Source organism: Sander vitreus, chromosome 13 (genome assembly GCF_031162955.1).
Source record: "Sander vitreus isolate 19-12246 chromosome 13, sanVit1, whole genome shotgun sequence".
Taxonomy (NCBI): Eukaryota; Metazoa; Chordata; class Actinopteri; order Perciformes; family Percidae; genus Sander; species Sander vitreus.
The window spans coordinates 23,566,141-23,584,886 of record NC_135867.1 but is presented as its reverse complement, the minus strand read 5'-3'; the positions used below and the strand labels follow the sequence as shown (position 1 = coordinate 23,584,886).

Sequence of the window (18,746 nt, the reverse complement as noted above, 5' to 3'; positions counted from 1 at the left end):
TTACCGCCATCATCTGTTTTCTCAGCAAGACCACTCTTCAAATCATAGATTTTGATATAATATAATATTCTTTACATAAAGAGTTTATCATTGTTTTAGGGCAGTGTTTCCTAAACTTTTTACAGTCCCATACCTCTTCAGACTTTAAACGTACCCCTCACCCCCTCTCTCTTGTATGAATAATTTTTTCCCCACATACTCCCTACTTCACTTTACCCCCATTTGGGAACCAATGATTTAGGGGATTTTGCCAAGAGCATGCAGTCTGCTTTGCTAATCAAATGTTTTCAGTCACTAAATGAATCCAGTGTCACTGATGGCAAACCACACAGCCAAATATTTGAATTATCAGAGCTACTGTAACATTAAGGCAGGTTATAGGTGTGTAAACAGTTTTGCTTGTCCAGGCTTGTCCCTCCACAAGCACATCACTGTTGAGGAAAGAATTTGAATTGTGTTACAAACTGACTCCCATATTATTTTGCTTTTTATTCACTATCTGCTCAAGTAAATTATATTTAATGTTCCAGTAGGAAAGTGAACAGTACTTAACATAACTTATTTCCACCGTACAATACTGATTTGGGAGACAGAATCTCAGTGAAAATGTGATTAGCAGAGAAAACAATAGTTTTCATACATATATGTATAATCTAGAAAATAGTACAGCATTGTCTATTGTCTATCTACTTAACCTTAACATTTGCATTTAGACTATTAAGACTATTAACCTGTTCACCTGTTACCTCTGTCGAGCTTCACTAGCTACATTAGTAAACTTTTCATCTTGGAGGTAGTAGTTTAGCAGGAGCACCTGAAGGCAACATACGTTTGACAACCATTGATCAGTTTGAACGCACATACTGTTTTATACAGTCTATGCGCCCATACTGTACTGCTTTGGGTCAGAAACTCCTTTCTTTTCAGCTCTCGTCAGTGGAGCCCATCCTCCATATTCTCCAGCTCACAATAAAATGATGAGAGACTGAATGAGTTGGCACCTTAGACTGTTACAGTCTATGGTTGGCTCTCAGGAATCTTGTTTTTATAAGTGACTTAAGAAAATACCTTAAGTTAACAACTTTTAGCCTGTAGTATAGAAAATAATAATCATAGTGTCAATTAAACCAGGTGTATAAAATTAGCAACTCAAATACTATTCCGGGCAAAAAGAACACTAACGGTCATGTGATAATATATCATTAACGTGTTTTGAGAACCACTTGAACGCAGCACAACTGCCTACTACACTGTCTCTTCGTCATATCGCGATAGAGACCATCAGGCCACGGAGCTAACGCTGAGCAACATGGCGGAAGGTATGAGATTTTTTATTTTACTATTTGGTACGCTCCCTGTTATCGTATGCTTGTTGAACTGTTGGACTAAATCAACTGGCCAGTGTCTTGGTTTAAAAACCGTACATTGTCTTTGGTTGAAAATATGAAGCACTTGTCAGCAGTCTTGTCAGCAGTGAACAAGCTCTGTCGTTAGCTCTCGTTGATGTTGCTAGCTGAAATTTATAGCTAGTTAGCCGAACCGGACAAGAGATGTTGGAGGTTTGGACTGCGGGGAAGAATTTTTGTTCAGGAAGATTGCTGGTTTGCTACGTACGAAAAAAACCTCATGTTAACTTACAGAATTTGCAGGTAATGCTGGTATTGCGGTTTAGCTAACGTTAAGTATCAACGTCATGGATCGCATCACACTGTCTACATTATCTAGCTATACCGTTAATTTCAGTAGCTAACCGTTAATGCTCCGTTAACGGTTGCTGTTATATTCATTGGAGATATGCTTTTTTTTCTTTTCTTTTTTTGTAACATCATTTGATATGAGTTCTGTGAAATAGAGGTAAATATGGGACAGGAGACTTCACAGGACAGGGTAGCTGTCATTCCCTGTCAGGTGTTATCTGCACTACCTGGTAAAACTGCCATGGCTAAGGGCACCGCCTATATTTGGCTTAGACATGAGGGAATGCCTGCTGTGTGTTCCTCCTTAAGGGAAATCTACTTACCAACTTGAATCCAGAGAACAAACACTCCAATCGGTGGTGTTAATGTTGTGTATGGAGCTGCTCCATCGCTTCTGAACAAGCATATTTGTTTAATGATTGTCTGAGCCTTCACTTAAATGAAAAAGTTAAATGAAAAAGAGAAGGCCCATATTTTTCTTTTTTCAAATTACCCCATGCAATGCTTGTGTTCTGTTGTGAGTGACATAGTTTGATAGTATTCCCATTGTGTTTTGTATTTATAACAGCTTATTGCCTTACAAAGTCTGGAAGAGACAAGGTCATGTTCTCAAGTCCTGACAAAATAGAGTACATTTCATACACACTTTTTGTTTAGGGTGCATAACGATTTGTTGTATATACACTTAGGAGGAAAACTGCAGGTACATAATTGCTTTGGAAATGCATAGGCTAAATCCTGCAATAGGAAGGTGGATTTTAGTATAGGAATTTGCCCAGTGGCTGGTCAGTTGGCTCTAAGTTGCTACTCCTCCAAACCACCCTTCCTGTGTTGAGCTGATCAGGTGGTTTTCAGAACACTCACCCCCCCCCCTTTCTGCTCCTCATGACCAGTAGCTGTGCCAGTAACGGTTTACAAGGAAGGACGAAGTAACTTGCCATCTCAGCATTCTTTTCTCATTTACACTTTTACTGGTTTAAAGGAAGGAAATGGGCCTCAGTAAACCTCTATGAACTGAGACATAAAATTGTGTTGTAACACATATATCTGTAGAAAGTGTATTTCATTTAGAAAAAGAGAGACCGGTTTGACCGAACAAGAATAGGCCCCCCATAGTTCATTTTTAAGATTTGGGAAATTGCATCTTGTATGCCTTTTTATCTAGTTACAGTCTATGGCCTTTTATTCAGGGAATGCTGAAAATCTTCCTTTTCTGTGCAACAAAAAGGTGACATGGGAAAGTGTCACAAGAAATAGGCCAGTATTATGAAAAGTAATAGTTGATCAAGTCACAATTCTAAACCCTCAGCACTGTAGGTGCAAATCTAGTTCACAACCTTCATGGTATGTTTCTTTCCTGCTATATTGTCACTGCCATAAGAATAATTGTAAAAAAAAAAATAAAATCACTAGCTACTGTATATTGGAACCATTGTATTTTGGACCACTCCTTTTACCTAAGGGAAAAGGTGCTTCAAAAGGTCCAGTGTTAACCTGTGTTCAGAAATGCGTCTTTCTAACCTCCTTTTTGTATCCCTGCATCTTGTTTTGTCCTCTGTCTGTCTCCTGTACCTTGATGTGGGGCAGAGGAGGTGGCCAAGCTGCAGAAGCACCTGGCCCTGCTCCGGCAGGAGTATGTGAAGATGCAGCAGAAGCTGGCTGACACAGAGAGGCGCTGTGCCGTGCTTACTGCTCAGGCCCCTGGCCAGGGCTCCTCCACCCCTGCAGCTGCAGACACATTCATCAGCCGTCTGCTGGACATCGTGGCCGACCTCTACAAGCAGGAACAGTACAGGTGAGAAGCATGGTTGGAACGGGTGGCTATGAGTTTTGTTTGAGACTTTGCTAATCCAGCAGTCCTGCAAATGTTATTATGTAGTTATGTGTCAGCTCTGGTGGGAGTTGTGTGATACAACCCTGCCTATGCTGCTACATTGTTGTAGTTGATGCCGGGCTTGTCACGTAACCTCATGAAAACCTGTGACTGTAGGTCACGTTTTAAGTGCTGTTGAGCGTGTTTGTTAGTTTCAGTGTTATTGAAGACCTAGAATTGTGAGAGAGAGAGAGATATATATATATATATATATATATATACATATATACATACACACACACACACACACACACACACACACACACACACACACACACACACACACACACACACTTGGTTTCTCAAAGATGAATGTGTTGGTTTTTGCAGTGATCTGAAAGTGAAAGTCGCAGGGGAGAATCTCAGTGCCCATAAGTTTGTGTTGGCTGCTCGCAGTGATGTCTGGAGTCTGGCCAACATGGCCTCCACCTCTGAACTGGACCTATCTGGTGAGCCACCCTGGTGTAGCTTCACTATGTTAAAGGAGTAGCTTAAGTCAAAATGAAAATCCATTTGTTACCTACTCACCCCTGTCAGTCAACATGCTTGTGAGTTCATGGATGATGATGATGACAGAATATTTATTTTGGAGTTAATCGTGCAGACTGTCAAAGTCCAGTATTTGACACAGTTTTGCTCTTAATAGATTTTAGCTCTCTTGCCTATTTGTCCAGTGTGTTTGCAGAGACTGACTGAAGTACACATTTTTCATCTTTCAGAAATACAGTAGGTTAGCAGTTGATCACTCTGTGTACATTTCTGACTTGGCGACATGATTGATTTCCAGATTGCAAACCCGAGGTTGCCATGGCAATGCTGCGCTGGGCATACACCGATGAGTTGGAACTCACTGAGGACGATGGCTTTCTCATTGACTTGATGAAGGTGGCCAACCGCTTCCAGCTTCAGCTGCTCAGAGAAAGGTCAGCACAAGTCATATATATATACTGCCTTTTTAATTTGCAAGCTACAGTTACAACTTTAATTGTAACATTACTGTTGCATAACATGTTATAGACCCATGTGGCTTAACGGCCCAAATATACATTTGTTTCTCTGCTGGCACAGGTGTGAAAAAGGCGTGATGTCCTCCGTGAATGTCAGGAACTGCATTCGCTTCTACCAAACAGCTGAGGAGCTAAATGCCACCACCCTGATGAACTACTGTGGGGAGATCATAGCCAGTCACTGGGTGAGTGCCTTCAGACAGTGTTTGTTCATGGCCAACTCGGGAACTTAGCGGGTGTTTGTGTGCATGCGTTGGCATACATGTGTGGGATGGATGATTTGGTTTTTTTCAGTCTTGTTGTGAAAAGAGCTTTTGGCACTGAACAATGATTTGTTACTAAACCATGTTAGTTTGCTATTAGGGGTGCATGATATATCGACTCAATATCGTTATCGCGATATCACGACGCGCAATATTATATCAAAAGTGTCGCAATAAGTATGCACGTGTCCAAGCGCACGGGTCCACTACATGACAAACCCTATGGAGCGTACAACGTGACGTGTGTGCATATTTCGACAGAGTGACAGTGTAAGTGAAGAAATGGATAGACACAAAAAAAAAAAGAAAACCCGGAACGAATCGGAGAAGGGAAAGAAAAGAAAGGACCTAAAGAGAGAGTGAAGGGAGTGAGTGGAGCAAGAGAAAGAACACAAAAGTAAGAAAAGGAGTGCTGCTCAGGGAGAAGACGAAATAACAGAGATTGAAGAGGAAACTTTAGTGGCCAAAAGTAATCCCATCCCGCATCTATTTCTCACCGGTAGCTATCCCGCAACTTTATAAACAGAGTTTATATGAGGCAGAGTTTGGAGTCGGAAATATTGAATATTTTTCATCCACGACTGACCTGTGACACCGCACTACGGAGCCGTACATAAGTCTCAGTGTGCACTATATTGTTGTGAATCTATTTTGATGCGTTTTCCCATAACTTTTGTAATTTTACATATGTTTAAAAATATCGAAATTAATATCAATATCGCAATATTCACAATCGATATCGCAATATCACATTTTGTCAATATCGTGCAACCCTATTTGCTATCTGCTATTAGCTGTCTGGATTATGTGATCATCTACAAACTTGTCATGAGTCCCGAGGCATCAAAATGTGCACCACTTCTGAATCACCTTAACCTGCTCTGTTTTTGGGGTATTCTCCTCACGTTTGCTCCTTTTTGACAGATCAGTGTTGCCTCGCCAGTGTGAGGCATCTTACCATTTACGATACAATAAATCCAGTGAGGCCACAGCTCAGCAACTGTTATCAAGGTTATCTTTATGACTTTGGTGTAGAAAATGGCCGTTAACTGTCACCAGCTTCTGACACCTCAGTCTCAGACTCTTATAACTGCTTCTCGAGGACCTTAAAGCGCCCATATTATGCTCATTTTCAGGTTCATAATTGTATTTTAAGGTTGTACCAGAATAGGTTTACATGGTTTAATTTTCAAAAAACACCATATTTTTGTTGTACTGCACAGCTCTCTCTCACTGCTGCAGATCCTCTTTTCACCTGGTCTCTGTTTTAGCTACAGAGTGAGACCTCTTTTCTTCTTCTTCTTCTGTCTTTGATTGCACTCGCACGTGTGCAGTAGCTCAGATGTAGATCATTTCTGCTAGCTAGCTCCATAGACAGTAAAAGAAAGGCTGTTTCTCCAACTTCGGTCAGTTACAAGGCAGGATTAGCTGGGAGACTTCTAAATGAGGGCGCACATGTAAGTAGTTCTTTAGTAGATTATGGTGAACTTGTGTGTGTTGTAGCAGTGCTTTGCTATTGAGAACAAGGTAGCATGCTAGCGTTAGCGTTAGCATGCTAACGCTACGAGCTAACGGTTGCGGTTAGCCAGCTCGTTTCGGCTTGTGACGTCACAAGCCGTGCCGATTTTGAACAGCTCACCCGGAGACTGAAGGCAGGACACATTCAGAAACAGTATCTCACTCAGAACAGCATGGATGGATTTTTTCAAAGTTTGTATGCATGTGGAAGCACCAGAGACACAAAAGAACACCCCAAATCCCAGAAAAAGTGTTTTTTTCATAATATGGGCACTTTAAGAATAGGGTTGGATACCGAAACCCGGTTCCACTATGGAATCGGTCCCTACGCAACCTGTAGGAATCAGACCGCATTAGAAAGCAAATTTTGGTTCCTCATTAATGTGTCTACTGAAATATTTTCCCTCTGTCGCTCCGAAACGGACGTAAAGATATCACACTTTCTCTGTAGTCTACCGTTAGCTAGCTACTGTAAATGTAGGCTACTTTTAAAATGCCATATTTTCCCTCTGGGCTCACCAAAATGGATGTAAAATCATATTAACCATTCACTGATCGCTTAGCATACCAACTCAACATTTATTTTGTTGTTAGTGTAACTGTTATTTATTGTTAAATTATTGTAGTTGTGTGTTAGGTGACTTAGGTTTACTTATTATATATTTAAGTACTTTAAAATGTTAATATATTGTTAAATTAAAAAAATATAAAACATTTTTAAAAAACTCTATAAAAGAGCCTTTCTTTGAGGTCATTTTTCAGTTTTTCCAACAATCGGTTCAGGAATCAGAATCTTTTTAAAAGTACCGGTTCGGCATCGGAATCGTAAAAATCCAAACGATACCCAACCCTACTTAAGAATTATTTTCAGGCTTCTATCTTTATATATGGAGCACATTATGCTCCATATATTTGGAACAAACTTCCAGAAAGCTGCAGGTCAGCCGCAACTGTCAGCTCTTTTAAATTAAGGCTGAAGACCTTTTCTTTTTGATGTCGCCTATTCTTAATTTTTATATTGAACTGTTAATTCTATTCTTGTATTTTATCTTGTATTATATTTGTATTCGTCACTGTTTTTATTTTATTTTTGTGTAAATGTAAAGCACTTTGAGTTGCCCTGTGCTGAAATGTGCTATATAAATAAAGTTGCCTTGCCTTAAGAAAATGAGTGACACTTGTTGACTTTTTCCATCATTGGCCGGTTCTGATGTTTGACACTGACACATTGTTGTGTTTCATTGCTTGTGTGTTTTTTATCAGGATGATCTGAGAAAAGAAGATTTCAGCACCATGAGTGCTCAACTACTGTACAAGATGATCAAGTCTAAAACGGAGTATCCTCTCCACAAAGCCATCAAAGTCGAGCGAGAAGATGTGGTCTTTCTCTATCTCATCGAGATGGACTCACAGGTCAGCTTCCCACAGATACCCCTGGCTTGTTACAGTATTATTATGCCACCAACAGGTTTAATGTTTTGTTTTTGATGTTGTTATATCTTGTTTTCAGCTACCTGCCAAGCTGAATGAACTGGACAACAACGGTGACCTGGCGCTAGACCTGGCGCTCGCTCATAAATTAGAAAGTATTGCCACCACTCTGGTTAACAACAAAGCTGATGTGGACATGGTGGACCAGAGTGGCTGGAGCCTCCTGCATAAGGCCATCCAAAGAGGTGTGTGGGAGTCATTATTACTACACTTTTTGGCACCCTTGTGTCTTTCTTGTCAAAGTGGTGTCCAAAAAATGTGTTCATTTTAAAATATATATATATATACCTACCATGATACCCACTTAATCAAATTAATGAAATGAACACTCAACCCTTCTCAAGGCTTTTACAGTGTGAACACTTAGATTTTGGAGATGATTACACGAAAAGCAGAGAGATTCTTTCTTCATGACTGTTAAAGTGCTCATATTATGCTTTTGGGCTTTTTCCCTTTCCTTTATTGTGTTATATATCTTTTTTTGGGCATGTTCTAGGTTTACAAAGTGAAAAAGGGACTTACCATCTCCAACAGAAAACACTGTTCACAAACTGCTCCAAACAGCTCTGTTGTAGTCCAGCCTTTACTTCAGAGACAAACGTGCGTCACTTTGTAACACACGTTATAATGCTCGCCTAGCTGCTAGCGTGGCACGCCCTCATACTCTGCTTCTGACTGGCTAGCAGTCCTTACCTAGCTACTGAGCATGTGCGACTCCCAACAAAGATGGAACAGAAGTGAGATGTCTCACTCTGTAGCAAAAACAGAGAGCTCAACACACAGGGTGAAAAGAGGAGCTGCAGCAATGTGCAGTACAACAAATATATGGTGTTTTTTGAAAATTAAACCATGTAAACCTATTCTGAAATAACCTCTAAATACAATTATGAACCTGAAAATGAGCACTTTTAATCTTTCTTCCTCTTCTTCTAGGTGATGAATTTGCCTCCATCTTCCTGATTCGCCACTCTGCTCAGGTGAATGCAGCCACAGTGGGGGCGGTGGAGACCCCACTTCACCTGGTCTGTTCTTTCAGCCCCAAGAAACACTCTGCGGAAGTGATGAGTGGCATGGCACGAATCGCAGAGGCTCTGCTCAAGACCGGAGCCAACCCCAACATGCAGAACAGCAGGGGCAGGTAGGCCACTGGGCGCTTGGTTTATGAACATTATTGGGGTTGCAAAGGTGGCCAACTACTGTGCAAAGTATGCTGGTACTTCAACTTTTTGTCTTTTGTTGTTTTTAGAACTCCGCTGCATGAAGCTGTGGCATCAGGGAATGAGCCAGTGTTCAACCAACTACTGCAGTGCAAACAGTGAGTTACATTCTGCCGTGGAAAGTCACACACAGGCGCCACGCTTGGTGTTCAATTAGTTGAACTCATGAGACCCCCATAGCTAGTTAATTGAGTAATGGGTATTGTGCTAATCCTTTTTTTTTTTTTCTTTTTTCTATGCCATGCTGACAAATTGGAAGAGTAGACAATAAATGTAACATTTATAAAAATAAAAAAAAAGAGTGAAGAGAAGAATTCTCATGAACACAACCCTGTTTGAAGGCACCAAATATTTAAGATGATGTGACCCTGGTCCTCATTTAACTCCTGCATGTAATCTGTCCATCTTGTTAGGCTTGACCTGGAACTCAAGGACCACGAGGGCAGCACAGCTCTGTGGCTGGCCCTGCAGTATATCACCTTGTCTTCAGACCCCTCAGTAAACCCATTTGAGGATGATGCACCAGTAGAGAACGGCACCTCGTTCGACGAGAATAGTTTTGCCGCCCAGCTTATCCAGAGAGGAAGCAACCCTGATGCACCTGACTCGACCAAAGGTGCTGTTTAAACAACCTCACTCTGCAGTCATTTCTTGTATGGAATGATGCCCGTGTCTTTAAACGCATTTTCATCTTCCTTTTGTTTTTATCCCTCGTAGAAAACTGCCTCATGCAGAGAGCAGCTCAGGCCGGAAATGAGGCAGCTGCACTTTTCCTTGCCACTCATGGAGCAAAGGTCAACCATGTCAACAAATGGGTGCGTACGAACATTAGGCCACATAACAGCCAAACCATTACATAGGTTTAGTGTGCAGGTAGTATGTCCTTTTTAACAGTTATACATTCTTACCTTTTAGTACAGTGTCCCTTGGCCAATCAGTTATTCATCAAAGGTCAGAACCCAGCGCCAAAATTAATCCTTTCCAAGTTTTAAGGATTCAAGGATTTGGGTAATGGGTAAAATGATGGGTAAAAAAGAGAAAGTATAATTACAATTTTAAATATTTTTATAAAGAGGTCTTAGTTTATATAATGCATCACAGGTGTGTCACCAGTACACAAGTTACATGCTCTGTAACATGCGCCATGTAACCACATGTATTAATCACAATCTGAGTCTTTCTTCCATTTTGTATCTGCAGACCTTTTTTAATAATGTGACTTGATCCTTAAATCATAAGATCTAGATCAGAGATCTGAAACGGGGTCCTCCAGAGTTACTGCAGGGGAGCCGCAAAATGAATGTTTAGTAATAAAGATAAATAAATAAAAAATAGATTAACATCCAGCATAGGTAGCAAAGATGTATTGGCATATTCATGAGAAGAAGAAAAAACCATTTAATTTACGCAGCAATGATGACAACCTTACTATATGTACATTAAAACATGATGTGTAAAATATATAAATATCCATCCATCTTCATCTATCTGGCCCAGTTTAATATGCAACTAAATTGTATACACTATATATAGTAGGGGGTCCCTGCTCCATGTCTCTTTCAGCTAAGGGGTCCTTGGCTTAAACGTTGAAGACCCCTGATCTAAATTAAATTCTTATGTCTTACTAATAAAGATATTATTATTATTATTCCTTTCCTTCAGGGTGAGAGCGCCCTTCATACAGCATGTCGCTGTGGCCTGGCGAGCCTGACAGCAGAGCTGCTCCATCAAGGGGCCAACCCCAACCTGCAGACCCAGAAGGCTCTGCCTGACGACACGGTCGGTGTGGCTACGCAGACCCCACTCCACATGGCCATTGCTCACAACCACCCAGATGTAGTCTCTGTCATCCTCGAGCAAAAAGGTCAGCATTTATACACGGGAAAGCCTGTAACTAAAGTGCAAACATGGCAGATGTGTTAAGCAATTTCTGAAATAGATCCACTTCTCTTTCCCCTGATGGCTCCATTGCAGCCAATGCACTCCATGCCACCAACAACTTCCAGATCATTCCAGACTTCAGTCTCAAAGACTCCATGGACCAGACAGTGCTGGGCTTGGCCTTGTGGACAGGTACGCAGCACTACACCTCCACGGGGAAGTTGTAATACAGTTGATTCTGCTTTATCAAAATTATCTTTTGGAGTGCATAATCTTGTTACAGGAATGCATGGTGATCTGTGTATGTGATTTATAACACGTACAATCTGTCCCTGTCAGGCATGCACACTATAGCAGCTCAGCTGCTGGGCTCAGGGGCTTCTATCAATGACACTATGTCCAATGGACAAACCCTGCTTCACATGGCCATCCAAAGACAGGACAGCAAGAGTGCCCTCTTCCTTCTGGAGCATCAAGCTGACATCAATGTCAGGTAACACTTGGGTTATATAATATTGCAGTTGTAAAGCATTTGTGCAGTAAAAGTGTTTTTTGAAATTATTGTTTTGAGCATTTTATGCCTTTTTTTTTTTTGGGTTAGCCAACAGTAGAGAGATGACAGGAAATTAAGGAGAGAAAGCTGGGGAAAGACATGAGCTTAAGGTACCGACAGGGACTTGGGTGTCTGTATCTTCTGTTATTTTTCATTTTTTTGAACCAGATTAAGTGACACTAAATACGTACATAAGTAATGTGTCGAGCAGTAACATATAACAACCTAAGATGGGACCCAAAATACATTGGGTATGGAGAAAAAAAAAGATATAACATGTGGCAGGAAAGAGCCCCTCAGTGTGGCAAAATTAATTTCGGATTCAGATTATTTAAGCAATCTCCCAGTATCGAGTTAGACATTTTGAGGGTAGAGTTTTTAAATTGTTCCAGTCTTGTGTATTTTATATCTATAATGTCTCCACTACCAGGACCCAGGAGGGACAAACAGCACTACAGTTGGCCATCAGTAACAAACTGCCACTAGTGGTGGATGCCATTTGCACAAGAGGAGCTGATATGTCTGTGGTGGATGACAAAGGGAACCCTCCATTGTGGCTGGCTCTGGAGAATGGCCTGGAGGACATTGCATCCACACTGGTGAGACAAATGCATGCACAGCCAATTTAGAGATGATAGTTTCCTATTAGTTCCTCATTGGCACACTGCCATTTATTAATTGTTACAAAACTTAATTCAAGATAAAATGAAACTGAAATGAAAATGAAACCTTAATGAGCCTCAGGCATGGATGCATGTGGTTGTCTGGTTGGCAGCAAATAGCCTCCATCTTGTTTGTCACATTCACTCTTGGGTTTGGATGTGCTGCAAATGACAAGCACTTTTATATTGATGAAATACTCTATTGATAGAGTAAAATTTTATATATATATATATATATATATATATATACATACATATATATACATACATACATATACACACACACATACCTCTATATTAATTGAAATAGTAGTGGTGTTTGTATGTCCATATAACATCCAGCACATATTAATGTCAGCCTTATCCAAAACATCTAAAGTGAACAAGGATTGGTTCCAAAAGTTACTATAAACCACTGATGTTTTGAAGCCAAACAGCTGCACAAAATGTTACACAGGACTGTATTCACACCTATATATGTTTTATAGATTTCAGTTTGGGAAACACAAATATTTTCTTGCATTTTGACTGTCATGAGTCTTGTTTGTTCCACCTAGGTCCGCCATGGCTGTGATGCGACTTCTTGGAGCACAGGGCCCTCTGGCTGTCAGCAGAACCTCCTGCACAGAGCTGTTGATGAGAATAATGAGGTCTCTGCTTGCTTCCTCATCCGCAGGTCTGCCAATCTTCTTACCACTAGGGTTTGGGAAACCTAATCCTAGGACATATTTGCCTAAATCTAATTATGTTAAGAAAATGTCAGTTTTTAACAAAGTTTGCCATTTAGAATTATGGCACAGATAAAACTATAATCAATCTGAAAGTAGAAACATGTCTGTTTTCAAACATGGTGTTATTGAGATGGATGTAGCTAGCTGTCCTAATTTTTGGTCTGCCTCGTGTGTATAGTGGTTGTGACGTAAACAGCACCAGACAGCCAGGCCCTAACGGGGAAGGAGATGAAGAAGCCCGCGATGGACAATCTCCTCTACACCTTGCAAGCAGCTGGGGATTGGAGGAGGTGGTGCAGTGCCTTCTCGAGTTTGGAGCTAATGTTAATGCACAGGTCAGTCCTTTGACATCAATGGGTCCATTTTTTTTTTTGTCTGATACTGCTGATGCATTTTTCCTGGCACTACAGCATACAGCTCATGAGAGATTAGTAAGTGAGGTGTAAACATGCTCTTTTTCTAAACGTTTATTCCCGTGTCTGTCCATTTCTGTCAGGATGCAGAGGGCAGGGCTCCCATCCATGCTGCCATTAGCAACCAGCACAACGTCATTATACAGCTCCTCATTTCCCATCCAGACATTCGTCTCAACATTCGCGACCGTCAAGGAATGACCCCCTTTGCCTGTGCCATGACGCACAAGAACAATAAGGCAGCCGAGGCTATCCTCAAGAGGGAGCCAGGTGCTGCGGAGCAGGTAACGCTGACATTAATGCAGCCGTTTGTGTCACTGTAGCACTTCTAAAAGATTTACTGCATTGATCTCTCCTGACCTCAAAACTTCTGTTTCTGTCCAGGTGGACAACAAAGGACGTAACTTTCTCCACGTGGCTGTGCAAAATTCCGACATCGAAAGTGTCCTGTTCCTCATCAGTGTCCAAGCTAATGTCAACTCCAGGGTTCAGGATGCAGCCAAACTCACCCCTCTCCACCTGGCTGTCCAGGCTGGATCTGAGATCATTGTCCGCAACCTGGTATAAACCTGAGAATTTCTTGGTCTTCTGCATTTATTATTCATGGCAATTTAAGTGTTATTGAAAGAGCGGTGCAGTTGATATTGTTTTTATTGTGCATTTTTCTGCTTTCAGCTGCTTGCCGGAGCCAAAGTAAATGAGCTGACCAAACACAGGCAGACAGCACTACATTTGGCTGCCCAGCAGGACCTGGCCACTATTTGTTCTGTGTTGCTAGAGAATGGAGTAGACTTTGCTGCTGAGGATGAGAATGGCAACAATGGTACTTTAGATTCTTTATTATTATGCTCTTTGTTTTATGGGGTTTTGTAATCTAGGATGCTTCTATTAACAAATGGCACTCACATTGACAAATAAATAATCAGATTAACAATCAACTCAGGGGCCAGTCTGTGTTTCAGTCTCTCATTCACCAAAGTGAACAGTGGAGTTATTAGTCCTTCGCCAATAGGAATAATAGAAATCCCTGTTCCTGAAGTGATTGACATCCTTTGACCACCCAGTCATGACAGCTGTCATATTTTGATGCAGGGACTCAACAAGGGACCTGTAGTACTGCTGTGCAAACATCAGCAATAGTAACTGTCAGAGGTGGATGCTCCTTCTGTGGATGTTGCATTTTAGTTCATACCACAGTTATTTTTAAAGATGGTAAGAGTTACTCATGGTAGAGATTACAATAGATATAGATATGTAGATATTGCATTGTTCAAATGAGTCATTGCTTTCATCTTTAAAAATTACAAGTGGAGTTACTCTATTCTCTGTTGTGTAATTGATTATTTAATATCATCCCACCTACCCAACATACCATAATCCTTGTGATCTATAACATTGTCTTCTTTTGTCTCCCCAGCTCTGCATCTGGCTGTGATGCAGGGCCGCCTTAACAATGTCAGAACCCTTCTCACAGAGTCCAACGTTGATGCTGAGGCCTTCAATCTCAGGTACACTCAGGTTCTTTCACAGTAAACAATACGATCAAACCTTTAGGTCATTGCAGAAGCAACATCAGCACCGTAGCATGCAGAAAATGGAGATAAAAACCAAAACCTAGAATATTAACAATGTGGAGAGTGTAAGCTTTTTAAACATAACCGATAACCCTTTGTAGACTACAACGTCACCTTGCCTGTCTCCTTTTCATCTTATTATGTCTGTTTAGGGGTCAGTCACCAATGCACGTACTAGGCCATTATGGGAAAGAGAATGCTGCCGCCATTTTTGAGTTGTTCCTGGAGTGTATGCCTGAATACCCTCTAGACAAACCAGATAATGAAGGGAACACAGGTACTGAAGTCACTGTTAATAGTATACATACTATTAGTACTGGTATTGTATACATACTATATAGTATACAATACCAGTGGTACACTATAATGAATGTGACCTGTATTCTATTGCAGTTCTGCTCCTGGCCTACATGAAAGGAAATGCAAACCTGTGCCGTGCCATTGTGAGGGCTGGGGCTCGACTGGGCGTCAATAATAATCAGGGCATCAACATCTTCAACTACCAAGTTGCAACCAAACAGTTGCTCTTCCGCCTTCTAGGTAAGTTTTCACACTTCATCATCTATCAGGCATTCATTATGTATTACAGTTTTTCTCAGTCGCTTTGGTACATTTCTCAGATCAGTATTGAAATTCACAAAAACTACTTGTTTAACCTCCATATCAAAGCAATTTCTCTGTCTTTTGAACACTAGCAAATGCTTTGGCACGTTCATGTAAATGATTATCTACAACTGTCTGCGGTTTCCTACTGTACACTGGCAATTGCCTATGTGTTGATCAAAATGTATTATACTGGAGCTCTTGAATAGTCTTACCCCTAAAAAACATAGAGGCATTAGTTAATTGCATAAGTCATTACATGCAACATGGTTGAACCAGTTTTCATAAATCTCTATTATCTTTTTTGGTAAATGTGTCCTGAATTGATGATTTCCTCTTCGATGAATCTTGACTTTCACTTATGAAGAGGAATGTGTGAAGCGTTAGATCAACCAGTGATCAACCAGTTCTCTAAAATAGCTCAGAGGCGCATCTCACGAACCTTCAAATGGCAACCATATATAGACAGAGCACGATTTCTCATAATGGAAAAACAACAAGGAAATGAACAGGGTTAACAGCTGGGAAGAAGAAGAGGAGGAGGAGGAGTAAGGCTGTGTGGTGGAAGGGTGTAAAAAAGAATATTTTTCATGTGTGCTATGCAGTGCTTGTCTTTTTCTTTCCTGTATCACAATGACATGGTCTGTCAACAAGTTACAATAAAGGCGTGAATGTGAATCCTGTCCTATTTTTTTTTTTTTGCAATCAATCTCCCACGTATTGTAATCTGTATCTTTGTACTGCTGAAATTGATGTATGCCATACGGAAGAATTTTCAATCCTCATCAAATCCTTAGCCATAGTTTACATCAGAAAATACTGTTCTATTGACAACATGGCTAAGCATGAACCAAAGCGACTGAGGGAAAACTAAAACGACGGCCCTACATGCTCTGATAGAATGTATTTAGTCTGTATCTTTGACGTTCCACTTCCGGGATTGCTCCGGTGGCGCAGGAAATTCCGCTGGATGCATGTCATTTCTGTTTCCTTCCACTTTCTTCTTGTTTTGGAATTCTAAACCGGTGGATTTCTGAGGACTATGGTTAACTGCTCCTCAGATCTCTGCAGGGTAACTCCAGACAGCTAGCTAGACTATCTGTCCAATCTGAGTTTTCTGTTGCACGACTACTTTACAGCGGCTCTGTGCGGAGCTTAGCGCTGCCCATGACGACTGTGATTGGTTTAAAGAAATGCCAATGAACCAGAGCACGTTTTTCTCCCATCCCGGAATGCTATGTAGACTAGCCAGATCCTCCACGCTCCCCAGCGTGTGGATGGTCTGGCAAAGCGAGACTACCATGTATTTGACCCCCATGATAACTTTTCTTTCTTCATTGGTTTAGATATGCTGTCCAAAGAGCCCCCTTGGTGTGATGGGTCCAACTGCTATGAATGTGTTGCCAAGTTTGGTGTTACAACGCGGAAACATCACTGGTTAGTACGGCTTTTATTTTATTATATGTGCAATAAATAATACTTTTTTTATTAATGTCACTTTCGTGTTAAATGGTTTTTGTGTCAAATGGTAATCCTGTGTGTCCTCCTTGACTCCAGCCGCCACTGTGGGCGCCTGTTGTGCCACAAGTGCTCTATAAAGGAGATACCCATCATCAAGTTTGACTTGAACAAGCCGGTGAGGGTGTGTGACATCTGCTTCGATGTACTAACTCTGGGTGGGGTATCGTAATGCAGTGGCCTGGATATCCACCGCCCTCTGACACTAGCCATGCCAGGCCCAACTTGGCACAGTTATTCAGGCACACAAGGAGAAGGAGCATCAGTAGCAGGACATACTAACAAGAGATTCCTGGACAATTATGGACCATCACCTTTATACTATTCCAGTCTATAAAAAAAACAAAAAAAAAATATTGATGTTTTAGGAGGACGTTTCAGAAAGTGAAACGTTGTCTTCTTGTTTCCGTTTTGATCAAGGTATCTTAAAGTGGATATAAGCAGCTCTCCAGCTTGATGATGGCTGGTCTCAGTTTGTTAATCAGTTTCCCAAGCCCATTGATGTTTGTAATGATTAATTCGTATTATCACAAGCGGGAAATTTCAATTCAATGATGAAATTAAATTTTTTTTTTTTCTTTTCTGTTGGGATTTCACCATCAGCAGCCTTTATGCTATGTGACCTGCCCAAAGACAGAAATTCAATGCTACACAATGAATACTTACATTTATATGAGAGCTGCTGTCAACCAAGAGCAGACCAAACGTGTAAAATGCCCCTAGATCACTAAATCTCCAAGGACTGAACTATCAACACGTTTCTGTAATCTTTCATCTTTCACTCTGTCTGTCACCCCAGTTCTGTACTGACTGGATAAAGTGGGACAGACGAGGAGGATATAAAGGGAAAGCAACTTAACTTGTGTTATAAATGAGCATAATTTCCAAATGTGATCTAATCTAGATAGATCCAGTTTGATTCAGAATTACAACATGGACACTGACTTACTTTACTGTTAGAGGTGAAAGATGGCACAACTGGACAAGGATGACATTTCTCATGACATGGGGTTGTTTTTCTCCACCTTTGGTACATAGTCTATCATGTGTAGGCATCAGCCTAATTAAACAGAATGCTTACTTTTTATCATGGCAAGTTGGGAAAATGGGACCTGGAAAAAGCCTATTTTATCACAAAGGGATATAAATGTCCAAAATTCTCTTCAGTTACAGAAATGCCTATTATGCCTGTGCATGTCATTTAATTTGTAGCCTTTAAATGCCATTGTTATATTCTTAAATCCTATTTCAAAATCAGTCACCAAATGATAACATTCCATTTTTTTATCTGCCATGAGGTCCTCTAGGTAGGAAGGTAGGAAGATCATAGTCCCCACAATGTTGCCTCGATTCAAGTTGTTGTCTTGACCCATCACATTTAACGCTTCTTGATTTCTAAGCCTAACGGGTGCACTTTATCAAGATTACATGACATTTCCGATCATGGGGGAGAATGTGGAGTAGAGGGGTGGCCAAGTAGTGGGGCCTCTTTAAGTATTGTTAAATTGTACAGATAAATGTGTGATATTTTTGACCACTACAACTGTTTTGTACTTAAATGCAGTTTGTGCTTGTCATTGTGACAAACCTAAATCTTGCCTATGTTAATCTTTTATGCACATTGTTTAATCTTTTATGCACATTATATTGTATCTGTATGCTCAGATATCTAGCCTGTCTCTTCCTGGTGTATCCTTTTAGAGAAAGGGAGGACAACTTTACATAAAGGTCATCAAAAAACAGTT

General features: G+C 40.8%; 1 protein-coding gene across 1 annotated transcript; it reads left to right on the top strand.

Annotated features, from left to right (window-relative positions):
• The first annotated feature begins 1,228 nt into the window (after positions 1–1,228).
• ankfy1 (ankyrin repeat and FYVE domain containing 1) lies at positions 1,229–18,743 on the top strand. Its single transcript, XM_078265452.1, has 25 exons — positions 1,229–1,319; positions 3,285–3,492; positions 3,901–4,019; positions 4,358–4,493; positions 4,639–4,762; positions 7,622–7,771; positions 7,869–8,034; positions 8,783–8,987; positions 9,096–9,164; positions 9,480–9,682; positions 9,784–9,881; positions 10,729–10,930; positions 11,041–11,139; positions 11,287–11,440; positions 11,931–12,099; positions 12,720–12,838; positions 13,072–13,228; positions 13,390–13,590; positions 13,691–13,867; positions 13,982–14,129; positions 14,724–14,814; positions 15,033–15,157; positions 15,274–15,420; positions 16,830–16,920; positions 17,041–18,743. Exons 1-25 carry the CDS (start codon positions 1,310–1,312, stop codon positions 17,171–17,173), a joined length of 3,501 nt encoding a protein of 1,166 aa, XP_078121578.1. The 5' UTR covers positions 1,229–1,309; the 3' UTR covers positions 17,174–18,743.
• Positions 18,744–18,746: the final 3 nt, after the last annotated feature.